This window comes from Arvicanthis niloticus, chromosome 29, assembly GCF_011762505.2.
Source record: "Arvicanthis niloticus isolate mArvNil1 chromosome 29, mArvNil1.pat.X, whole genome shotgun sequence".
Classification (NCBI taxonomy): Eukaryota; Metazoa; Chordata; class Mammalia; order Rodentia; family Muridae; genus Arvicanthis; species Arvicanthis niloticus.
The window spans coordinates 19,269,130-19,295,503 of record NC_133437.1 but is presented as its reverse complement, the minus strand read 5'-3'; the positions used below and the strand labels follow the sequence as shown (position 1 = coordinate 19,295,503).

Below are 26,374 nucleotides of genomic sequence, written 5' to 3'. Positions count from 1 at the left end.
GTGACCCTAAACCCAGAAACACCATGGACGGTGTGGGCTCTGTGGTACTTTTCCTCATTATTTGTTAGTCAACAACAGCTGGCTGTGGCCCCTGAGGCATGATGTGAGTACTTGAGGGAACTGGAAGTAGAAGATTAGGCCCTGAGGCATCTTTCCTTCCATGGACCAGACCCTAAGGCACAGGGAAGAGAAACTGGTGGAACCAACATTCCAGCTACTAATGGATGTGGGGGACCATGAGAACCGATGAGAGGGCTTTAGGGGCTCATTTGTAGAACATTTGGCCCAGAGAGGTGCCAGGGCCGACAAAGGCAGCAGCATGTGGCTGGCATGTCCCTAACGCGGCTCTTGGTCTTAGCTACAAAGAGTTGAGAACAAGAACTAAATAGTGGTGCCTGTGTCCCAGGGGCTCTGAGGGATGGTATCTTGGAGCAATTTGGACAAAACAGTTTCTGAGATTTCCCCCAAGGGATTCCATTGTACTGCCTAGGTGAGACCTCCAGGCTAAGAGGAACCTTGACCGGATGTGATCAGGTGTATGTGAGTCCAGAAGCATTGACTGCAGGAGATAGTGGGGGAGGGGAAGATAGATGTAGTTTGACAGACAGGCCGTAGTGATTCGACCTAACTGAAAGCTGGCTAGTTTCTTTCCACAGTGGCACTGTAGGCACTGAGGAAATGCCAAGGACAGAAACCATGGTGTCACCATTTGTATACCTCCCTCCTGGACCTTAGCATGAAAAATAACCATGAGGTAAATGTGGCATCCAGGGAAAAACAATGTTGCAAGGCTCCCAAGAACAGTTTCTGGGAGCCGGGAGCCCTATGTCATCCCACCAGTCTATGAGATGACCCCAGCCTGGGTTTCTGGACCAGTCGTTTAGCCTGAGAAACCGTACCTCTGTCCCAGCTGTGTCTCTGGCCGCTGTGAGGAAAAGGAGCTTCCTGCACTTGGAACATGGCTCTTCCCTGGCCTTGGATCCAGGCCCCAGCATGTCTCTTTCTCCCATGTCTGACCTGAAAGCACAGATGCAAAACCAAGCCATGGCTCATCTCCCTCCCAGCCTGATTCAGCCGACAGGTGTTTGGGTTTTTCATTTCTTTTCACTGTTAATGTTTCATAGTTGTGATAGATTGCAGGGGAGAAAACAGCACAGATGGGATTTATTTAGTTTGTTGTTTAATTTAAATTTGACAAATTCACCCATCACCCTTTGGGACATTAAAACTATTGATTTTTTTGAAAATTATCTTTAATAAATCATCTGTTAGTGGGGCCACAGGGCTGAAACTCCAAATCTTATTTCTCTGCCTGTCAGTTCTGGACTCTAGGTGACAAACTGTCTGCCCTATTATCTGCAGAAGCACAGAATTCTGTGTACACAGTCATGTGGTGCTTAATGAAAGGACCCATCTGAGAGCTACACTGCTGTCTGATTTTGTCATTGTGCAGATGCCATAGTGTGTATGTGTGCAAACTGAGAGGGGTCACAGATGTCACCAGGTGATATAGTCTCTGGGGTCACAGTTGTATATAAATGGTCCAACACTGACAGAAATGCCATTACAGTTGAGGGGTAACACCCCAAAATGTCCCAATACTTGGCTATGTAGGAATGGTGTGGCCTGCAGGGAGGAACCCCAGGAACAGCACTGTGGGAAAGCCTGAGCTGCAGGTGCGAATCAAGCCAGTGTTTGATGCGTGCCTGAGTTCTTTCTGTGGAGACTGGAGAGCAGAGACACACAACTGCAGCCTGTAAACCCTGCCTTGTGCAGCAGGCTGTGTTCTTGTGGTTCAACTTGTGATAATCTCAACCCCACAGCATACTTTCTGGCTATGACTTAGGCCTCTGACTCTTGGAAATTCATTCAGCAGCCTGGAGTGTTTTCTGTTTTCCTGAGGCTCCTGAGGGCCCTGAGTAGCAGAGTCTGGGTGAAGCATGGGAGTGGGCAACTTTGCATGGCCATAATGGCCAACCTATCATTCTTGTTGCTGAACTCATACCCTGGCTACCATGATTATTGGTTCCCATGTACCGGTTGGGGCCAGTGAGATTAGGGTAGATTTTATAAGGAACATTGCTGGGAACCAGCCCAGCACCAGTTCTCTCTGGAAGGCAGCAGCTGGTAGCATAGAAGGTTTTCAGGGGGAAAACTTAGTCTTGCAAAGCAAAAAAGTTGCTTACTTTCTGTAATATTTACCTTTCTCAACTCCCGCTGTTCTAAGGCCAGAAACCTCTGGAGTCTGGCAATTAACACCTGCTGTTTAAAAGCAGGAAAGTAAGTAAAGAAGTTGATTTCTCTGCCTCTTTGTTCTTTTCTCTCAGGTCCCTAGCTGATCTGGTGAGAGGCTCAAACTTCATTAACTCCTTCTGAGCCAGAAAAAGAAAGTTATGCTGGCAAAAAAACAAAAACAAAAAACAAAAAACAAAAAACAAAAAACAAACAAAAAAAACACTACCCTCAATCTGGATGAAAAAAGAGGCTTGAATCTTTATTGCTGAGAGAAAGAAAAAAAAAAAAAAGGGTCTTTCCTGTTCTCCTTCTTAGTTCTTATGCTTTCTCAGGATCCTTGGTCATGAAATCTTTCCATTTCATAAATTCATATAAGGTTTAATTCAAGTCATAAATTGAATAAGGAGTTAGAGCAGAAATGCTCTTCTAGATCCGTGAGTTCATTATAAGTTTAAAGCAATAATTTTTTCTGTTACAAGTCAGCATCGCTTTGTCAAAAGTCAAATCATTTGCCTTATGTCTCATTATGTTGAAGTTTTATACAGATAAACTAGTCAATAGTTTGTTTTTGTTCTTGCACCTACAATAAGTTGTCCATTCCCAGTTTATGACTACATAGCAGTCTCACAGCTAGCCTAGAAGTAATGTTTTCCCTGATGGTAAATTTGTTCCAAGCCTGCTTTCTATCATGGTGCAATTAGCCCATAACACATGAAGGTTTACAGTGCTCTAATTGCAGCTTTCATACTTGTGAAAATTTAGGAATTCTATTGAATATCATTAGGAATTATGAAATCATCAATTTGCCTACATCGGGTACATCTTTGTTGATCTGTAGAAAATCTGCCTGATATGGTAGGGTAATGCCCATGAATCTTTAGACTATGTAATAGTGACAGGAAAGGCATAACAATGATAAGAAGTAATCTTGAGATGAAGTCTCTTGGGATCTTGCCTCAAAGCTCACCTATCATAAGCCATGCAAAATGGTGGGCCAGCTCCAGAAAAACTCACTTGCTTTCCTTAGTCTTTCCTAAATGGCTTCTGACAGAACTTCAGGTATGGAAGTCACTTGGGTTCCTGAGTAACTTGACCTTTTAACACTGTTTTCAGTAGCAGCATTTTCAGACAGAAATGTGGTTCCTTGTTTGGACTCTGACACCTACGTGTCTCTGCCAGAATAATCTCTCCACAACTCTTGAGCTAGGGCAGCAGTTCTCAGCCTTCCTAGTGCTGTGACTCTTTAATAAAGTTTCCCCATGTTGTGGTGACCCCCCAACCATAAAATTATTTTATTGCTACATTATAACTGTAATTTTGCTACTGTTATGAATCATAATGTAAATATCTGACATGTAAGATATTTGATAAGTGGCCCCCAAAAGGGATCTTGACCAACATATTGAGAACCACTGAGCTAAAATAAATGTTCACCTCTTTATTTTAGTAGGTGTGCCCTACTCCCATTCAATGCCACCTCTTCAACTTGACACTTAGACCGTTTACTTTTTTTCTTTAAAGCTTAAGATGGCCCCTGTGGCCTCTGAGGTCTGCCCAGGTGTCTTGAGCCCAGCATATGGCCCCTTGACTCTCCTGTGACATAGCTTCCTATTCCCTCTCTCCAGAGCCTCCATGTCAGTAGGTCAATCCATGCAGTACCCTGTTAGTCTCAGGTCCAGATTCTCCTGAATATATTCAAAACGAGATGAGGGGAGCACTTGCCTCTGTGCCCAGGTCTTGGGTTTTGCTCAGTTCCAGCACTACAGCATGGCTGGAGAGAATGACTTAGTTTTCCCTATGAAGTACTCCCTTTACAGTGAATGCCTGTCCTTTGCGGGGCCCAAACATATAAAGAAATCACCAGACTGTCAGTGTGCTTCTGCATAGCCCCTGATAATACTCACACCCGAGTGACCCAACCTCTCACAAGACAAAGCATTGCCAGGCTAGAGCATCCCCCATTGATCTCTGTCCTTCATCTGTCTGGTTTCCCATCCACCCTAGCATAAATTGGTTGTGTTAAGATTTTCATCTTCACAGACCCATGTAATATGTGCTAGTATGCAAACCATTTTCGGTTTGTTTTTAAGACCTATGTTTTTTGGTGTATGGGTTTGATAGTTTTTAATCACTGAGTAGTATTCTCTTGGTTGAATACATGATGGTTTGTTTATCTGTTGTCTTATTGGTGGCACCTGAACTGATTTGTTATTAGGCTACTATGAATAAACCTGCTATGAACATTCTTCTGCATGCTCTGTTGTAAATCATTTCATTTCCTTTGGGGTCATGCCTAGCAGTAGACTCCCTAAGTCAGAGATTAGGTGCATGTCTGCTTTGTAAGCAACTTCCAATTCTTTCCCCCAAGAAGTTCTATCATTTGGCAATCCCCAACAGTGAGCAAGAGAGGCCATACACACTCTTGTCAAGGGTCAGTTTTGCTGCAAGGGATTTAGCCATTCAGGAGATGTATAGGTTTAGTGTGTAAGTCTGTCTCTGCATAGTCCTTGATAATGTGCACTGATGACTAATGGCTGAGAAGTTTGCCATGTGTTGCTGGCCTCTTGTCTATCATGTGTAAAGTGTCAATTGAAGGGCTTTGGCATTTCTATTGGGTTGTCTTTATTATTGAGTTGAACTACACTGTATATCAATCCAATTCCAGATATGTTTGTCTATGTTTTCCTCTATTCTTTATTCATTTAACGATCTTTTGATGAACAGTTTTTTAAAGACTATTTACTTACTATATATGAGTGTTCTATCTGCATGTGCATCTGCATGGCAGAAGAAGGAGTCAGATCACATTACAGATGGTTGTGAGCTGTTGCGTGAAGTATTAAAAATGATTGGCAGTTCCCGAACTACTGCTGGCACCAGTGAGCCAGCTGGCACCAGAGCTCCAAAATCTCTCCACCCAACTGGCTAATTTCCCTCTGGTGGGTCACTACCATGCTATCCCCATGCTTCAAAGCCCCCGTGGCCTTTGTGGTGTACATCAGGTAAAACCATGCTTTCTCTCTTGAATCCAGTTGCGTCACCCGGAGAAGAAAAACACCACACAAACTTAGTTTAGAAACAGTGGTAACTCAATCTCTGGGCACAACACCTAGAATGTTAATCTTGTAAGTCATATTAAATCTAAATCCTCTGGTAGTGAATCCTGGCAAATTCACTGTAAGCCAGGAGACACTAGTAGCTACATCTTGCCCTTACACTACCCCTAATCCAAAAGGACCCTCTCTCTGTCCTGCTTTCCTCTCTTCCCCTATCCAACCCAGAAGTCCCACCTACTCAACCTGTGATTGGCTCCTTTATTCATTAGGGGCTGGTTCACAAGAAGTACCTGAGTACCTGACTCATTCCTCCTTTGCAGCCCCTCGCAGGAATGTGGAATTAGCATCAATATACAAGCAACCTCAGGGCTATCTACAACAGTGAGCCACCATGTGGTTGCTGGGAATTGAACTCAGGACCTCTGGAAGGGCCACCAGTGCTTTTAACCACTGAGCCATCTCTCCAGCCCAATAAACAGTTTTAAACTTTACTATGTCAATGTTTGACAGGTACTGCTTTCTGAGGCCTTCTTTGCCTGTCCTCAAGTTCTAAAAAGTTTATATTTCTTTTAAAGACTTAAAGTCTGAACTTTTACATTTAATTATACATTGCATTTAGAATTACTTTCATGGTGTCACATGAGATAAGCTTAATATCTACCTATAAAGATATTTGATTATTGAAGCTCAGGCATTTATTGGAAGGATTTTTTTTCATTGAGTTACTTTGACATCTTAGCAAATAATTGCATAGTGCAGTCTGTCTCTAGACTCTTCCACTGTGTTGCTCAATTTGAGCATCTATGCACCAATTGCATACTTTCTTAATTACCACAAGTCTCAAACTCAGGTGTTATTAGTTCTTCCACTGGCTTGGTTTCCTGTGTTCTTTGCATTTCTATATAAATTTTAGAATTATATTAGTAACATTTACCTCACTCCCACCCCAAAGCATATACTGAAGCTGTAGAGAAGTTAGAAAAAAAAAACTATATTAAGCAGTATTGAGTCTTTCAGTCTATGAGCTGGGTCATAGATCTCCATGTCTTTTAAGCTTTGCTTTCTCTCTAAAATGCCTGCTTTGTGTGCATCCCAGAAATGTACCTATGTTTTTTTTTGTGAGCCTCCAAGATGACCCATTTGTTTTATGGTCCATTTGAAAGAATCAGAATCCAAGACAGTGATACTGTTTTATTACAGTGAGTAGATGGAGGAAGGGAACCATATCACAGGCAAAGTTGGGAGGAATCCTGGCCACCCTGCCCTCATTCCTCTCTTCTCCAGCATTGAAAAGAAACAGCAGGTATGCAGGGTCTTGAAGGGACTCAACTTCTTGTTCTCTTTCAGTTCAAAATATTTTATAATTTTCTTTTAATTTCATCTTTGGTCCATGAGCTATTAGAAGTTTTGGTTGGGGTTTGAGACATTTTCTAGACTTTTTTTTTCCTGACAATTTCTAATTTAGCGTCATTTATTGTCAGAGAATGTACTTTGTATTGTTTTAATCCACTTAAAATTTATTGCAATCTTTTTCTTTGGACCAAATAAAGGTCTGTTTCAGTCAGTATTTTGAAAAGACTCATTTGAAAAGCTATGTTCTTCTTTAGTTGAGTAGAATATTTTTATCAATCTCAATTAGATCAAAGTGATTACCATATTCTTCATATCACCCAATTTTTGCTAATTCTTTTCTAATTCTAACAAATGATAAAGGAGGAATGTTAAAATATCGTCTATTTCTCTATTTAATTCCTATAGTTATTTCCTAATGTATCTTGAGGCTTTGTTTCTAAGAGTTTCATTTATGATCACCACATTCATTATGGTTATATCTTTCTGATTAATTGATTATTTTATCATTGTAAAATTATTCTTTAATATCTAGTGGTACTCTATCTTATAATCCACTTTATTTGATATTAAACCAAACACTCTAGTAATATTTGCTTACATCACCTTTCCCATCCCTATGCTTTCAAAGCATTCTGGATTTTGCTGTTTTATCAGTTGTGATAACTCTTTGCTCTTTAACTGGAGTCTTTGCCTCATTAACATTTAATGTAATTATTGGTGTAGTTGGGAACAAGTCTGACATTTTACTATTTGTTTTTATATATTCTTTTGTTGTCACTTGTCTATTCCTTTTTACAGACTTTGTTTTACATTATTTGAACAATTTTTAAAATGGCATTCTTTAGCCTTTTGGATTTTTGGTTATATCTGTTATTTTTGGCAATGCAGAATTATTAAGAATTACTTAGGATTAGCATATACAGCTTTAACTTCCAACAGTGTCCTTAACTTAATAGTTTAACCAAATCATGTGGAACACAAAGCCTTTTTGTGTTATAAGACCCCATTGTTGTCTATACATTTAACCATTATGCTATAGCATGCATATATATGCCATATATATAGATGTATATATAGACATATATATATGACATCTAAATACATAGTAAACTTCATTAGACAATATTATTATTGTGTTTTAAACATAAATGGTTTACATAAATTAACAGAAAAATATCAAGAGCTATTTCCAAGCACTGAAATTGGAGAATAGGTAATCTGTATATTTATTCCACTCTTCCTTCTCTCTGGCTAGTCTTGTGCATTTGAGCAAATTCCATAATCATTTAGCCTTGGCCTCCTCCCTCTGGAACATGTCAGTAGGATCATTAGCTGCCTGCAGGCTTCACAGGGCCATATACTCTCACACATATTCTCTCCACTCTGAGGTCTCTAATTCTTGAGAAGTTGCATAGTAATATGACATTTTAGACACTAAAGCTGTTATGAAATGGCACAGCCGATTTCCCCAGCAACCCTTCAAAAATCATTGCCATGTATGTGAGGATTAGATGCTGGCATAGTGATGCGGCCACTAACAGAGCCCTTGGCTCTATCTCTGGGTCCCTCTGTTTTGTGGGTTGGTGAACAGTCCCCTGGATTTGTATTCACTGTCTTCTCTCTTGCATAGTCTCTGCTTTGTCATGGGGAGTGGTTTTATCCCATGGATGTGTCTCATGGAGACTTCTAGTGAAGGAGCCTCAACACACATAGCCCCAGCAGGTAGTGCCAGGGCATATAGGTGGTTTAGCCCAGTGGTTCCAAATAAACTGGTACCTGCACAGCTCTAACATGAAGTATGCCATTTTTGTTTTGGGGCAAGAATTCTAAATGGACTCCTCTGGCATGTCTTCAGCACAGTAGGACCAGTATCTGCAAACCTGAAAGGTTAGGATTTAAAAAAAAGCAACGTGCAGTTCTTCTTAGAGTCAGAATGCCACCTGATTAAGCTGGCTTCCATTTGTGTCCCTGTCTCCCTCCTGTCATTCTGATCCCCTAAATTCCAACAAGGCTTTTGTTTATGCTTGTGTGATGTCTTGTGTTTGCAGAGGGTAGAAAGCTATCAAGGCCACATGGCATCGATGTAAGGTCTAGAAATTATAAACGCTGCTTCATTTGAATCCCTCCCACTTTGGAGAGTGCTGTCTGACCCCTCACATGCCTTCATTTCTAGTGGAACATTTCAAGGACACATCGGATGAGCTGTTACCATGTTCAAACATGTTTTTACTTACAGTGTTGGCCCTCTGACTGACAAGGAATGGCTGCAGGATTCCAAGGAGCAAATGACTAACTGTATGGTTCAGTTTTATTGAGCATCAAGATTGGGGGTCCTTCCGGTTCACTCTCGGTTCCTCGCCCTTTGTGAGCCTCTGTGCTCTGCCACCCTCAGTGCCTGGCTCAGAGTGTAAGCTCAATAAGGCCCTTCCTGAATGAATGAGCTCAGAGGGGCAATGCCTGGTTTTGTCTCCTGGTGGACAGTAAATAGAACATAACCATCTTCTCTTTTTGAACCCGGCGAGGTTTTCTGAGTTAAATCAGAAAATGGGGGATAATTAGACATGCCTTTTGACTCTGGGAGTGATTATTTACAAGATGTAAGCAGGAATTCTGATGAAGGATGTTTTCAGAACCTCAGGTCACAGAATAACAAAATCATTTTATGCCATGGGGCTCTCCTTACTCACTTCTGACGGCTGGTTCTGCCTGTTCACTGGCTCTCCAGAGACCTGATTTATCAAGCACTGGTCCTCAGGCTCCCTTCAAGCATGTGTTAATCAGAGTGAGATGAAGGCCTGGTGTCATTACGAAGTATGGTGAGTCTTCTGTTGAGACCCCTATATCAGGACTGGGAAAGCATAAATCCTTGCAATTGCCTCATTCTCTTGACCGAATCTAGCAGGCACATGAGCTTATACTTCGTTTGCCAAATGTCTCATTTGGCATTGACTATTCTTTAAGAACAAAACATTAGGCAGACAGAGATTTCTTACTAAGTCTGTTACACATAATTTCTTCTTGTCACTGAGCCAAGAAGGGACCTGGCAAGAAGAACAGCAGCACGAACAGTAAGGCCCCAAGTGTGATGCTGTGTGTACATCCCTCAGGAAACCACCCCACCTGAACTCAACTCTGAGCTTCAGAGGAAATGAAGTCATAGGCAATGTACTGTCACTGAATCCAGATTCCAGAGAAACAGGATCCAGATATGAAAGAGAAAGCTAGAGAGGCTGACATCATCCCCCCGTCCTGTGGGCCCGATCGAGGGACCTGGATCCATGCTCTCAGCTTCACCTTGGGACTGTTTGGAAATGAAGTTTCAGCTCCATCACTGGGTCAGAAACAATGGGGCAGGACTTCACCATCTGAGTTCACCTATCAGGCACTTCACACATCCTGACTTACTCCAGCCTCAACTGTCTGAGTTAAAGAATACCTGAATAGCTCTCTCTTAGTACAACCGTCTGTCTGGGAGGGTAGTTCCCACAGAGATGGGATCTGAACTGAGAAAGAAGGATCAACCCACACTGTGGTGGGTGAGTCCAGCCAAGGAACTGAGGCCCCTGTAAAATTAGAAGGCAGAGAATGTACTCTCCCTAAGCTGTAGGTCCGCCCTCATCCTCCTGGAAGGTGGTGCGGCAGATTCTTAGTGATTTACACCCTGCACTGATACTGTCAAGCCCTTTGTCCTCCTGCTTGCAGACATCCTGTGGGACTCTCTGTGATGTATATATCGGGGTACAGGCCCTTAGGTCTGGTTCTGCTTCCTCCATTTTCTCCTTCTCTGGGTGTTCAGGGGCTGCTGCACATCGGATGTGCATCTGGTAGGATGAACCAGAGTCTGGAACAGGTAGGATTCTGCAGTGGGAGACTGAGGCCTTCTCTGATGATCTTCAATGAAACAGTTCTCTTAGACAATCTTAGCTTGTGCACATACCTTTATTCCGGTTGAGCTTGTATGCGTACACTTTATTGAGGACTTTGGAGAGTGGGAGAGGGTTTTCAGGATAAATGAAAATCATTGGTGGAGTCTAAGGTTCTGTGAATGCCTCTTTAGCATGGAGAGGCATTCTAGGAATCCCAGGTATTTGTTGGGAGAAAAGGAAGTTTGTGGGTCTGCCAAGGATTACTTAACCTTCCCCAGGTAGAGGGTTTGGAGAGTGGAGATCCTCAACGAGGTCAGAGAAGGGGAAGCCCTGTTGGTAAAGGGAGTCCTCCATTTTGCTCCAAGCTCAGAGGAGCTATCTGGTCCTGGTAGACTGCTACCTTAATTAGCAGGGTTTCTCACACACTGCTCCCTCCAGCATTTTATGTGACAATTAGCAGACCAAATCCCTGTGTCTCTCAACATATCCTGCTGCTCTTGTCCCCTGAATGCCTGGTAGGGTGGGCACTGTTGCTTACACCATGAGGAAGCAGAGGCACCATGAAGTTCCTTGGACCCTCAGTTGTACAAAGGGAGAGATCCAACCACTTGTCAAAGTTGGGCTCTGGCTGAGGGGACAGCTCAGTGAAAGAGCTCTTGCCTAGCCTATTTAAGTTCTTGGGCTCTGTCCCCCAAACTGCAAAATAGAAAGCACCCAAAACCTATTTTTTTTTCTACTTTACCAGTGTATCTCAAAATGTGGAACGAACCACCTGGAGATGGGTAAGCCGGAGTCTGTAAGTCTGGAGAGAGGCTGATCACCCTGGGCAATGACTGTGTTCTGTTATCACAGGGTAGCCAGGCTGTAGCTCTGCCTCAAATTATATATATATATATATGTGTGTGTGTATATATATATATATATATATATATGCATATATATGCATATATATATATATATATATATATATATATATATATATATATACCTCTGTAAAGGCTCTTCCAAATGGGTGCAAGATATAGAGCCAGTGGCCATCAGCCTGGCAAATCAGGGACATTTGACAGAAGGACATCTATGGTATCTGAATATGTAGCTTGGCATTGCAGAAGGAAGTGGTGCTTCAACTTTCCTGAGAACATACTGGATAGCAGGGGAGAGTAATCCTGTACTGGGCTGGCATTTACCTGGGGACAACAGCTTGGGATTTGTCTTTTGAATCTTGTGTCAACTAATATATTCATGCGCCTTTTCATCCATATCAGAGCACTGCACACCACTTTGACATGAGGGACATTTTAAATGTTGTTCAGATAAAAAGGAAGAGACACAGTCATACTTCCTGTTAAGTTCACAGTTGTTACTGCAGGGAGGAAGCCTGCCTCCTAACCCCCACCACCACCACCCCCCACACACACACACACCAGGATCTGCATCAATGCACCCAAACCACTCTCTGTCCTGGTGTTGTCAGTCACTGAGATGCAGCTCAGAATACATGAAAGTGAATGAGCTGTAGCCTAGGAGCTGAGCTCCTGGATGCTGATCAGGTGTCCTGTTCTGTGGCCTGAGGCTGCACTGCTGTGGGCTTTAAGAAGTGAATCTGCAAGTGGGTTTTGAAACTCCAGCAGACTACAAAAAGACCTTTGATCTGCGCATCAGAGCCTTTTGGTTTTTGAGAAAATGCCCATCACTAGGTGTTTTCACTGAAGAAAGATGATCAAAGATATCTGCATGATGCCATCAACTGTCATTTCGTTCTGTGTACACAAAAGAGGGAGGGTCTCCAGAGACCCGTTTCCTGTCGGATCTCTGCACCCAGAACTCAAGCTTGATTAATCAGAGTTCTGTCACATCCATGAAAGCCCCCAGTTTGTAGTAAATGAAGAATATTGAGTATTTAAAAAAAAAAGTTTAGCATGTCAGCTCTGTGAGCTGCCCTGATTGTTTAAGCAGATAATATCTTTGTTCGTGCTAAACATCTATTTACCGCTTTTTGTAATATTTGTGGGGCAGAAGAAACAGAAAAAAAATTGATAGCACAAGTAAATCTGAGTTTGAAACAGTGATCAAAACTTCTCTTCATCAAAGCCAGCATCCTTTTAAATGGCTGTACTAGTTATTTTTTCATCAATGTGACACCAACTAGGGCCACCTGGGAAGAGGGAACCTCAACTGAAACATTGTATCCATCAACTGAAACATTGTATCCATCAACTGAAACATTGTATCCATCAACTGAAACATTGTATCCATCAACTGAAACATTGTATCCATCAACTGAAACATTGTATCCATCAACTGAAACATTGTATCCATCAGATTGGTGCCCCCATCAGAAGATTATTTGGGGGTTTCTTTCCATCTTAGACCATTTAGTTTCCAAATAAAAGACCCAAAACCTTTATATTTATAATAAGCCTTAAAGCACCTGAGCTGGGCAGATATCAATCCTCTGTTCATTTTTTTCTACCTCCTTATCAGTAATCTTGAGATATTACTTGCCAAGTTTCATGTAGGTCTCTCCTACATGTCAGTTCTTCTTGAGGCAGTGGGGGTGGGGGGGAAGAGCATTGGTGGAGGGTAAGACTTTGTCTTATGGTGGTGGTGGCACACGCCTTTAATTCCAGCGCTTGGGAGGCAGAGGCAGGTGGATTTCTGAGTTCGAGGACAGCCTGGTCTACAGAGTGAGTTTCAGGACAGCCAGGGCTACACAGAGAAACCCTGTCTTGAAAAAAAAAAGTAGAAAAAAAGACTTTGTCTTATGAGATATTTAGGATTGCTCTATAATAATAAAAAAGTTTACTTATCTAAGTATAAGTTACTTTGCTACTGTAGCTGGCCTGCCTTCTGTGATCTCTGAGGCCAGAAACTACAGTCTCTGTCACTTAGCACCTCTTCCTCAAACAACTAAAGATTAAGTAAATAGCCTTTGTACTATCTTGGCAGAACTGCAAGACTCTAGCTTTAGGCCTGCTGGTAGGAAGTCACAGGAAGAAAAAGGGACAGTTAAAAGTGGTTGTAGTGTTTATTACTAAATTGTAAAAAGTTTCCTATGAAAGCTATCTAAGGGGAAAAGTGGAATGATCCTAAGTGGGGAAAATTCTTCTAAGTGGAGAAAAGGAAAAAATTCTTTCCTTCCTCTCTTTGTCCTCAGTACTTATACATCTTTAAGAATACATGACCACATGTTAAAAAGTTCATCACAAGTTCACACAAAAAAAATCAAATCATAAATTGAAATAGAAGTTTACAACAGAGAATGTTTACATGCATGTCCATTAGAAGTAATTATCTGGCTAAACATCCATCACCTGTCACAGCTCCACAGGTTCATTGAAAGTCGAAAACCATAACTAAGTTATTAGTGAAGTTTTGTATAGATAAACCCAGTCAATATTTTGTCCTCTGTCCTAGCACCTATAATAAATCGTTAGTTCCCTTTTTATGACCTTTGGTTAATTGTTTTACAACCTCTTAGAATGTGCTCTGAGTAGGAGAAAGTCTGGTTACTAAGAGAAATTAACTGGTGACACATGGGAGACTGACAGAGTTCTCATTGCAGTTTTGACCACCAGAAAATGACCTAATAGTAGTCCCACTATAAAAGTAGTCCTACTTAATAATCACTGATACAATTTTGGGAATTCTTAGGATTATTATCAAGACTTAAGAAGTCATCTACAAGACAGTACATCTTCGTGGATCCTCAGAGATCTGCTCAAAGGGGGTGTACTAATGCCTAGTGATTGTTGTATACGTTTAATAATAACAGGAAAAGCATATTAATAGCAAAAATCTTTCCTAAGATGAATTCTCTTAGGGCCTTGCCTATAAGAGAGAATCTGTCGCAGATTATATTATAATCCAAAGCAGATCATCTCAGGAAGATCACCTACTACTTGTTAACTTGTCCTATTATGGCTCCTGACATCTATAAGGCATTTACTTGATTAATGACTAATGTGGGAATCCCAGCCTATCGTGGGTAGTGCCATTTCTGGGCATGTAGTCCTGGACTGTAAAAGAAAGCAGTCTGAGTGAGCCATGAGGAATAAGCCAATAATCTGTGTCCCTCCGTGGTCTCCTTCCCAAGTTTAATCCCAGTGACAGAAGAACCAAAGTAGGATAGTGACCAAGGAGACTCGCCGTCACTTCCCATTTTATTAAAGATGCGTGGATAGATATAAGCACTCTTTTAGTTTTTGTTTTTTTGTTTTTCATTTTTTTTTAAAGGCTGTTCATTTTATGATGGGAGCCACAGTTTGATGTGTCATGGAGATGCTCTCAGAGGCTCAGAGAGCCCAGACAGGGTTGAGGGTTTGCTCTGGTATCTGATAGCCTTGATTTGTCTCCTTTATCAAATTTGGCATTATCAGAGAAAGGGGGCATATTGTTCTCTGTACTGTATTTGCTTCTCACTTTTAAAAATGACATTTTATAGAAATTGCTTTATCTGTGTTTTACTGTGAAACTTTATGAACTAGTATCTTTAGTGAAAGAAGTATTAAGCATAATTAGCAAAGACCAATGTAATGGCCAAATCATTAAAAGTGACATCTTTACCACAGGTATAGGGTAAAGACCCCAGTTAACTCAGTTTCTTATGGATTCATCTCATATTTAGTGGCCACTGTGCCCCAGATGTTGTTAGCACTGGGTACACAGCAGTAATCAGGTTAGGCATAACTTCCATCCAAGCAGCAAGGAACAGATTAGTCACAGATGCAAGGGCACAGGCTGTATTAGGTCATTCAGAAATGTCCACTAAGAACACATGATGGAAGGGCTTGACTTCATGACCCCAAGGGACCAAAGTGAGAAGGAAGTATTAAAACCTTCCTGATGGGAGTCACACATGAACAAGACCTGCAGGACAGGGTGAGGTCAAGAGAGCAGAGTGAGAACTTCCCAGCAGAGACCTGAGGGCTCAGGGTAGCATGACTGTGCTCAGCAGTGCATGGAGAACCAGTCAGAGCCAGGCCCCAAGGGACAGTCTCACAGACTGGTTATATATGCACTGACCCTGAGGCCAATGGGAAGTGGGAGTTTCATTTTATTATTTTGTTGTTGTTGCTTTGAGACAGGGTCTCGCTACATAGCTCTGGTTGTCTTAGAACTTACTGTGTAGACCAGGCTGGCCTCAAACTCACAGAGATCCACCTGCTTTGCCTCCCCCACCGATGAAAGGCATGCACCACCCAACATGTTTCATGTGTGTGTGTGCGTGTGTGTGTGTGTGTGTGTGTGTGTGTGTGAGATAAAGTTTAAATTTTAGAAAAGTATCTTAAAAATGAAACAGTTGGAAGACACGTGAGTGAATACCCATTCACTCACTCACTACCTCAGTCCCACAGTTAGCGCCTGACTCCATCATAATTCTGCATATGGCCCTGAAATAATACTTCTTTGCCTCTTTTTTTTTTTTTTTTTTTTTAATGTTTGCCAACTACTGAGTATTGGGCACACATTGGTGTTACTTACTGCTTGTCCTATCAGCATGCATATTAACTAGAATTTAATAACCTTTTAAGGTAAAAAAAAAAAATGTACGATCTTACATTTTTCCTTGAGTTTGGAGAACATCTCAAACTCCCATATTATCAAAGACAAAGAGAACAATCAAATGTTACTCTCTTAAACGTTCCTTCTTTTGAGGCCCTTCCCTTGAGGGTCCTTTCCTGCTCCTCTTCCCTCCCTGCTCCCAGAAGGCCTTATTTCTACATGTTTAATAATAGCTTTCTAGAACATCATTCAGTTTGTGCTCTGTTGTCTGCCTTCTTTTGCTCACTAGAAGCTTTCTGAGATTCACCCGGGCTATGTGCACCAGTAACACCGTCTTGTTTAATTGGGGGTTTTGTTTGGTTTTGTTTTTCAGTCTGTTTCCCTGTTAATAGAGCCCTGGGCTGTTTCTGGTCCTGGGCTTCTTTGAACAGCCTTGAGTGAGTTATTTTTGTAAGATAAGATTTCTTTTCTTACCAAGGTAATGTTTTGTCATGGAGATGTTTATATAAGTTGGTACGAAAGTGCCAGACTTGGCATTCAGAGGGATTGTATAATTTTATCCTCCTTCCAAGATGTGAGTGTTCCAAGTGTTTATCTTTGACAGTTTCTCCCTAGCCATTCTGGTGGGTGAGGAAGGGATATGATCTTTCTTTAAATGTAGAAATATTCTCTAAATACTTACTGAAGGACTAGATAAAGATTCATAAAACTAATGGAAGTCCCCAAAAATGTGAAAAAATGTTTAAATTCAGTATCATTGCAACTTACCTGGCTTCATGACATCTAGTATTTCTATCCCTCATAGGATAAGTCTAAGAATATTATAAACCCTTTCCACTTACAACTTTTTACCCCAGATAGGTACAAAAAAAATAGGTGTATAAGTCAACCATTTGCTGATAGTAAATGACAGAGAGAACTTAAAACAATTCTTTAATATATGCATATTTTCAACTGTATTAAAGATGACAGAAAATATGTATTCTAATTGGATCAGTATTTGCCTTTACAAAAAAGGGCTAAAAGTTGCCTGAACATTCGATACTGCAGAACACAGATCACTTTCGGTGTTTTCCAGTGTTGATCGATATTTAGATTTTATAATCATCAATGTTGAAAGCACCAACTTACAAAAATACATAGTACAAAATGCCAGAAGTATTCCCAGGGCCGTCTCAGAAGTCATTGGAAGTCCTGTTCGAGCCCCACCCAGAATTGATGAAGACTGTGCTGAGACTTGAGTCTGTTGATCTGGTAACTGAGAGAATCTGCCCCTAATAGATGACAGCATTTTGAATTGGGAATCAATGAGGAGATAAAGACCCATCCAGCCTGTTCTAAGTTCATTCTATTAATAAAACAATGAAATCATGATGTTTTACTCCGAAAATCAAACATATAACACACTACAGGCCAGAGGATACTGATTGATGTTTACATGCTGATGAACAATAGTAGGAAAATAGTAAATCTTCTTTCTATAACTAATGTTTCCATCTAAGCAGAAAATTATTGCAATCTATACCATACACAGGCCCGGAATCTGAGCTGAGGTGAGGCAGGCAGCCTAGCTGTCAGCACGTGGGTGGCAGTACGTACAGAACAAACTGTACAAGTTGATGTTCTGAACCAAGGCTTCAGAGAAGTTGTGCAATGCAGGACAAGCCAGTTCTTCTGGGAACACCTGGATTTATTATGTGCTGGTTTAAAAATTAATTTTGGTCACTATGCATTCAGAAACCTTCTATTATTGTCAAACATTTTATGCTTCTCACATTCAGTTCCAGGGCCCCATCGTGACTGTGACCCACAGTTTAAAAAGCAGGAGTCTCTATGAATCTAAGGGCTTTCATGTCACAGTAAACTGAAGATAGGTTTTAAATTAATACCAAGAAACAAATGACCCTGAAATAAATCAATATCTCTCTCTCTCTCTCTCTCTCTCTCTCTCTCTCTCTCTCTCTCTCTCTCTCTTACACACACACACACACACACACACACACACACACAGAGAGAGAGAGAGAGAGAGAGAGAGAGAGAGAGAGAGAGAGAGAGAGAGAGAAGTACTTCTTAAAGTTGAGCATAATTAGAGGCCTAGTCTGTAACTCTGTGATAAAGAACTTGCCCTTCATAACCAAGAACCTGACTTTAACCCTAGGACCATGTCAAAGAAAAAAACACTCAGAAAGGAAGGGTATACCATGTAAAGCTGAGCGTGATCAGGAATTAGTAAATAAAGCATACAAGCACAGGACAGCAAATTTTGTAGAAACCTATAATATTTTAATTAAAGATTTAAAATTATAATTATATTGTTACACACACACACACACAAACACACACACAAGCTGCAAGCCTCAAAGACTTGCTGGAAAAATCACATCTCTGAGCTCTGACAGTTTCACAGGCCAAGGACAGTAGAATTCTCTGCAGAAACTATTGCTTTTAAAGCCTGTGGCCCCGGTGGTAGTAGCTGTTGTCAGCATCCCCAGGCCTCCCTGCATAGGGGCACACTGCATTTTAAGCTTTACAAGAAGAAAACCAGTATGCTCTAGCGAAAGTGATAAGTCTGAGGATGGTGGATCCTGGTCTTGCTAAAGCATGCATAGTTTTATACTTCCCCAGAATACAGGGGAAAGGCTGTGCTCACCTGTGAGGTATTTTCAGGCTCTAAGATGACAAGCCAGGACTGGGACATAGGCAGGATACCAAACTTTGAACCTTAGTCTACCCACCCTGCATGTCCAAGGAAGTGATTGTTTCTCTGGAAGGGTTGTAATGCCTCAATGCAAAGCTTTTTAGCTGCCAGCACTCGGCTAACACGCAAAACGACTGTTGTCATGGGGTAAACACCACCTCTCTTTCTACCCCTAGATACCTCAAGTCTCTGAGCATCTCCTGGACCCCTCAGAGACTGTGGAACTACCCAATCCCTGCCTGTATTCTCCATGGGTTCCACTAAGGGTCATGAAGAAAGTCATTTTGGAATAACTCCTACTGAGTTATAAACATTCATACTTTTAGGTCTTGGGGATAAACTCGTGTTCTGAGTGGGGATTTTATCACCATATGAATGAATCCTGTAATCCAGATGAGGCATGTTGGTTATCAGTCAGAAGTACATGAAAAAAAATCTAAGACTGGTAGGATTAGATGGGGGAGGGAGGGCTCCCAGTTGTCCTCTCTACAGAGGATTGTGAAGTGGGTGGCAGTATAGCATCCTGATGCACAGGCTGACACAGTTTGGGAAACTCTGCCTGTAAACCTGGAGAACCTCTGGCCACTGCTGCTGGCAGTAGGTACTGAGCCCAGCAGAGGCCAGTGTGCTAATATGGAGGCAGCAAATTCAGCTCAAAGTATCAAGGGCAACATCATATGTGGAAAAAGATGGGCCAGAGACATCCCAGGCCATGGAAACATGCCTGTCTTTTCCCTCCCTGGTACACCCCTCCCAATCCCTATCAGTGGATGGAACACACTTTAAATCCTAAATCAGGGCTGAGCTGGCTCCACTCCCGACAGAACACATGGCCCACAGTATGGATCATGAGAGTCATACTGATGACCCGTTAGCCTATGAGAAATGAGGAATGGGAGTTTGGGCAGAAGAGGGGTTTGTTACCATTTTTTTTTTTCATAATATGGGAAGCCATAGGCTTTGCTCCTAGAGGTATATATATTTTTGATTAAAAAGAAAAGCTTTTAAGCGAGATCTGATTGACAGAATGAAACAAGAGTTTTATTAATATTGAACATACAAAAGTGTGCATTTGACCTTAGTAGCTTTGTAGAAAATGGTCTTTATTCCAGAAGGAAAACATGAAATGATGTTCATGCAAGAAATAAGAAAGGTGCCATAGTTTTAAGGTGAGAGTCAAGAGCCATGGCTAACATGACCAAGGTATCACAGGTGGGTTGTGGGTTTTGTATGGATGTTCTGTGAGGCAGTGAAATGGGCCAAGCAGAAGAACTTATAGGAAGCCTGATTCTAGAAGCCCAGTATTACCTGGTTATTTTCATGTGTTTGTGTGCATGTCCACGTGAGCATGTACACGTGTGTGCGCATGCAGGTTCACATGCAGGTGCACGCGGAGGCCAGAGGTTAGCATGGGGTGTGTTTCTCAGTTACTCTACTTTATTTTTTGAGTTAAGTCCTCTCACTGAACCAGACTGAACTGGCCAGTGGGTTGTAGGAATTTGGCTCTCTCTACCCTGTAGCACTGGAATTACATATACATGTCACCACACCTAGATTTCTACATGGAACCTAGATATTTGAACTTAGACCTCCTGTGGCAGCCACTTTACCAATGGAGCCGTCTCCCCAGCCTCTCCCTGATTCTTCAATGGTTCGATGAAGCCGGGGACATTTCACCTGTGTCTGACATAAGGGAGCTTTCAGGCCATCAGAGTTGATGTTACTAAGTCATTCTAGTCTTCTTTAACTGACAGCTCCCCCCACTGCCCCCCACATTTACTTGTTTTGATAAACTTAACCTTGCCTCTTCATTGGGTGCTGCACAGGTTGACGGCCCTGAGCCCTGGATGGAAACAGCTGGATTTAGTAGAGAGAAGCAGTGGGATTCTAAGTGTGAATGGTGACGTGCCCACCAGCAGTGCCCGAGTCAATTGTGCATGCAAGAAATGCAGAGTCCCCGGGAAACACTGTACTCTTTCTAGTGTTGATGACTTCGTTTGGTCCCGAGACTGATGTCTATCGAACATCCGAACCAAATCATTAGCATGAAACAAACCCGATAATGAGAAAGATCTAGGTGCTAAACTAGCATCTAAAGTTCAGGCCTCGTGAGGAAACAGTCCATCAGTTGGCTCTGTCAGCAATGGAGGAGTGTTTGAAAAACATTGAAGGAACGGTTCTAAAAACAGAGATTTTAGATTTAACTCGGGCTTTGTATTTCGGGAAAAACAAACATAACCTTGCCTGAAACAAGCGGGTTACATATTGGCCTGTTAAAATCTGACCTGAGTTCTAGCCTTTGTCTTTCTGCATTTCTACAGACAGTCGAGATGTGGCTAGCTAGAAGTTTAACCTGCCTGGAGAGCCCCTCCCTCAGGCACTTTCTGCTCTTGGGCTCCTGACCAAGTGTCTGAAGTCTTTAGAGTATTTGTGGTCTTACACTCGGGGTGTGTGTGTATGTGTGTGTGTGTCTCATCTTTTCATGCGATCTGTGCAATGCCTTGCTTTCTGGAGGCCATCAGAGCTTTTTTTTTAAACTCAGTTGCTAAATGCAACAAATGACATACATTTCTTTCTCTTTTTACCAAACTTTGGAACGTCTCTAGATTCACAGGATTCATCGTGATTCCGGGGACAACTCTCAGACAGGTAAGAGCGTTGACTTTTACTCTCTGCTGAGGGGTGGCTTGTTGACCCAGGTTATCATTGCTTTGGGAGGGGAGGCTGAGGTTCAAGATGACATTTGTCACCCTAGACTGGGGATGGCTAAAATTTAAGTGCTGGCATTGGAGGATTGGAGAGCCAGAGGAGCAGCAGGCATCCTTTATGAATCTTGTCTCTAGGTTTGTGGCAGTCCTCCCTCCTAAGTTCCTCCCCTTCTTGGTTTTCTTTTCTTGGCTAAAGTCAATATAGAGCAGATGAACCCAGTACAGAGTGGAGTCTAGGGGAGAGGCAGGCTGCTTAGGACACAGCTGAGAACACAGTGATGGTCACCCGTGTCCCTTCTCTGAGTAGTACATGGTGACTAGCTTTACAAACGGAATTACTCGGGACATTGACCCAGGAAACTAGGCAATGAGTTCCCATCTCAACTCCTTACTCCTGTCTTAGACCTTGGACAACACTCAGATCTTTGGTTTCCTTATCTTCAAAGTGAAAGGGAGACCGGTAACATCTACTTGTGGAAGGCCTGGGACTATCTGACTACTGGAGATGGGGGCGGGGAATCTATTACTAAAGCCTTGTGATGCTTTCTGCTGTGAGGATGGCTGCCAACCATCAGCTTCTGCATGGTACCTGGTCATACCCTGGTTAGTTGTGCAACTGTCCTCCTTGACTCCAGAATGATTAGATAGACAACACTTGAAGAATTTATTTGCTTGTTCTTTCAGAGTTTCATTTTGCAAAATGAATAAGCCATACCCGTCCCGTTGTTATGTTGGCCGAAGGAGAATGCACAGAGCTGCAGGCCATCATCCTCCTTCTTTCTAGTATTTCCTAATCCAGAGCAGCCTTGAATGGCACAATGACGACACACACACAGGCACCATTCCTCCAGTGTTTCACTTCATTGATATCACATTAAGAAGGCTCTACCAAAGAACTGCACTAAGCAACCCCATGTCCCTTACAGTGCCCCACATGATTTTAGACATAAAAGACATTCAGCCAGTGCTCACAGACCATTCATCAGCTAAAAGCCTCCCTCCTGGAAAGCATAGGGTCCATCATTTATGAGCTCTTTGGCCTTGGCCTACCTACTGAGTCTTTCCAGCTCTGTACGGTATTATTCCCATTGATACCATGGGGATGGCACTATGTAGCTTTCAGAAATGATGTCAATGTTAAATGAAATGACTGTTTTACTTAAAGTACTTAGCGCAAAGTCTGAGGCACAGTAGGGTCTCAGTAAGTAACTATTTTTATGGGAGGCAGGGTCCCTTTGTCACTCAGTTCTTTTCTGTGACTGAAATTTTTAATTCATTCTATGGGCTTCTGTTAAGAATCAATGATGAATTCCCTCATTTAAATGACCCTCACTGAGGACTAACTTCTCCAAACTTATGGCCAAGTTTGGTTGCTGTAGATTCTCCTAATTCTATGAGATGAACTCGGGAAGACTAATAGCACCCGGCTTTGAATAACCTGTAATGAATCACTTCTGTGTTAATGAACAGACATAATTAAACAGGTAAAAACTGTAGGCTTACTGTGTGGCGGGCACTCTTCTAAGGGCTCCTCCAGGGTTCACGTAGGTATTAAAGGCCTCTGAATGAGAAACTAATTGTCCTCACTTTATAGATATTGTTACACAGCGAAGTTAAGGACATCTCCAAGGTTACATAGCTACTAGATGACATACTAAGCCAGAACCTGCACAATTTGGCCCTAGAGTTGGTTTCTTCCACGTTAGCCTGTCTCACCATTTTATGGTGTTACTGGTAATTCCTATGGCAGCGTTGTGCATCATGGTTCTCCTGCTTGAATCAGTCAATGTAGCGTCACCTGAGAAAGGCACTCCTCTCCCTGGTACGTGGGTTGCCTTTGGGGTGGTTCTAGCTTAGGGTTACACTTTTCTTCTCATTCAGGAGTTACTCGCAGGAAGCGGATGTGCTCAGGGTACACCGCTCTGAGGCCGACGTAGTTACCTTGACATTTTATTTACATCATGGGACTCACTGGTGATGTGTGATTTTTGGCATCAGTCCCACAGTACATTTTAGTGTTGAGTTTCCCTTCCCATGACCTGCAGGACATGGTCACTTGATGAAATCCACTCTCAGAGAATCCAGATGATCCTGTAGACATCTGACTTTCCGGGAGTACCCCAAACTTGTCCAAACTAGCTTCTTAATGCAAATATCTGTGGATTTCACTAGGATTTTCTCTCTCCAGAGCTTCCCTACCCAGGTGAGTGTAGTCCTTTAGTCAAGATGAACCCCCAAACATTGCCTTTAAGTTTTATTTTCAGGATGACATTTTAGTTGTGGAACTAAATAACCCTCAATAAACACTGTTTCCCCGATGTAATGAAGTCTCAGAAGAAGAAGACTGTTTCCCTACTAGAATGACTGATCATTTTCTGTTGATTTGAAGAGAAAGTAGTTTCTCGGTTCTTGGATTTGCTTTCTAGAGCTTAAAAAGTACTCTCATTTTCTTTGGAGAATACGGGGAAAGGTGTGAGCTCACACCACAGTACACAGAAAGCCAACCTCCTTCTGTTTCTCCTTTGAACTCCCCAGAGCCTCATTCGTTCAGACACAAGAGCAGGAGGAAAGAGTCCATTGATGTGAAATCAATATCTTCTCGGGGCAGTGATGGTAAGAAGTTTCTCAGGTTTCCTTGACCTTTTCAAAGCACAGAAAACGACAGAGGGGCATACTCCAACATTTCATCGGGGTGGAAATTCCAAGGAGAAAGGTTTCAACTGGAATAGACTTTTCTTCCAATAAACTGAAAACATTTTAGGATTTAAGGAAATAAGTCCTCTTAGCCTTCTATGGTATTTTTCTTCTCCCTGGAAGGACCAAAGACTGCTGGTTTCATGGCCCAACCTGTGTCAGACCACATCACTGCCCAAGCAATGCAGTTTCTGTAGCCAGGCAAGGTCATCCTTGGGTACTGGTGGTGGCCAGGCAGCATCCTGGCTTTCCAGTCTCAATGTATACCCATCAGCTTTTTCCTTAATGAAAGGCCAGAAACTGAGTCACGATCTCATAAAATGCTTTGTAAGTTTAATGAATCAAGCCTAAGTAACCAAGTGGATGTTGGGGGCGATGGGAAGTCATTCTTATGAGTCAGGGGAGTAGGAGACAGAGGTGGCAGGGTCTGTAGGTGCACCTCATTTGGTTCTGAGGGGAAGAGGGTGTCTGGGGAGCTGCAATGCAAGACAAGGCCAGGACAGGGGCTGGGCAGGGCTGGGCAGAGGCTGGGGTAAAGGCAAGGGCTGGGGCAGGGGCTGGGGCAGGGGCTGGGAAGGGCTGGACAGAGTCTGGGGCTGGGGTAGGGGCCAGGGGCCAGGGCAGAAGTTGAGGCAGAGGCTGGGCAGAGGCTAGGCAGGGAGGGGCTGGGGCTGGGGCAGGGAGGGGATGTGGCTGGGGCTTCTCTTGCTACAGGGAAGCTTCACCAAGGGCTGTACAGATGTGAGTGCTTGCTTGTGTGCAGATAAAGACCAGAAGGTCTGAGCCCAAATCTGCAAGTGCACGCTTGTGAGAAACAAGAATGTTGAAGGGAGAAAATGTGAGGCCATCCCATGAACCGAGAAGAGAATGGGGTGAAAGGGGGGCTGCAGGGCTTCGAACTGGAGAGCAGAGAGCAGAGAGCAGGGAGCAGGCTGATACATTTTACTTATTTATTTGGGGTTAGTTCTGTCTCCCAGTCTCAGAGTCAGTCTGTTTTTCTTTTCCCCTCTCTCGGCCCCTCCCCCGCCCCCCCCCCCCCCGTGTGTGTGTGTGTGTGTGTGTGTGTGTGTGTGTGTGTGTGTGTGTGTTTTCTGGTTTTCCTGTGGTACTGAGGATGAAACCCAGGATCTCACGCACGTTAAGGCAAGCACTGAGCCACTGACCCGTACTCTGACCCACATCTCTCTTTGTAATTTGGCAAGCGGCAGGGCGGTTATAAGGGCTGAAAGGGGAATCATCAGCGCCCGTGAGGGAGGGGAGTGCCCTAGACAGAGAAAGGTAAAGTGGAGGACATGACAGGCTTTCCAGTCCTTTGAGTCACAACCGAAAGACTGAGAACCAGAGGAGTGGCTTACATAGAGAAGAGTGTGGAGCCTGACTGAGGGTGACTGGGTAATCTCTCCCATCTCTGAAACAAGTCTGACGTCTAGGGTGCCCCACAGGGAAGGTTGAAAATGGGTCAATGGAGTCAAGCCTTTAAAGGAAGGCTTCTACCTTAACCTTCTAAGAGTTACCTACTCAAAAAAAAAAATAATAATGTCATTTTAAAATGAGTTTGTCCCAGTTAGAGCTGGAACTATCAGGTCCCAAGCATCATGAACCCAATGGCTGAGGAAGGAGCAAGGCTGGCCAGGCTCACTAGTTCACAGTGAGACAGTTAATCTCCTGTCCTGTCATGGGGCAGGTACACATTCATGTATCCGGTGGCTCTAGGAGGAAAGATCTGAAAGGGCTCCAGTGGCCCATGGGAATGGGAGTCCTGTGACATCATTGGGCTACAGGGATGACCGACTTTCCCTGTAGAAGTGGAGATTGCCACGCCCCCTGCCAGCAGAGTGTCTTTCATGCTTGTGGGGCTGAGTGCTTAGCCCTGGAGGGACATGAGATGGTCAGTTGTGGGGAAGGAGTTACTAGAACAAGGCCTCATCTATGAGGGGACCTTTCAGCTGTATTTAGCTTAAACTGGACCACCAGCACCGGATAAGACTGTCCTGCCTTCTCTCTAGCACCAAGCCTACAGAATCGCCGCTATCCCTCCATGGCAAGGATTCACTCCATGACCATTGAGGCTCCAATCACAAAGGTGAGTGACAGCTGTGACCTCCACTGTGTGGTCAGTGTCAGACTGACCTAGAGCTGTAGTCTACGGATAGCAGAGTCAAGGCCAAGTGTGGAATGCAGAGACCGAGCAAACATGATAGATAAACACATGGTTGTGCAACACAGTCAATGCGATGAAGGCAGCCATGCAAAAGCTCT

The 26,374-nt window shown here is 42.9% G+C and overlaps 1 protein-coding gene across 15 annotated transcripts in view; it reads left to right on the top strand.

Annotated features, from left to right (window-relative positions):
• Positions 1-26,374, top strand: part of Pde8b (phosphodiesterase 8B) — a 224,974-nt gene that overhangs the window by 175,453 nt on the left and 23,147 nt on the right. For all 15 annotated transcript variants that reach the window (XM_076927186.1, XM_076927185.1, XM_076927180.1 and 12 more), the window contains 3 exons: positions 21,320-21,362; positions 23,957-24,034; positions 26,122-26,198. In XM_076927186.1, the coding sequence (XP_076783301.1) occupies positions 21,320-21,362; positions 23,957-24,034; positions 26,122-26,198 (198 nt within the window). The remainder of the gene's footprint in view (positions 1-21,319; positions 21,363-23,956; positions 24,035-26,121; positions 26,199-26,374) is intronic.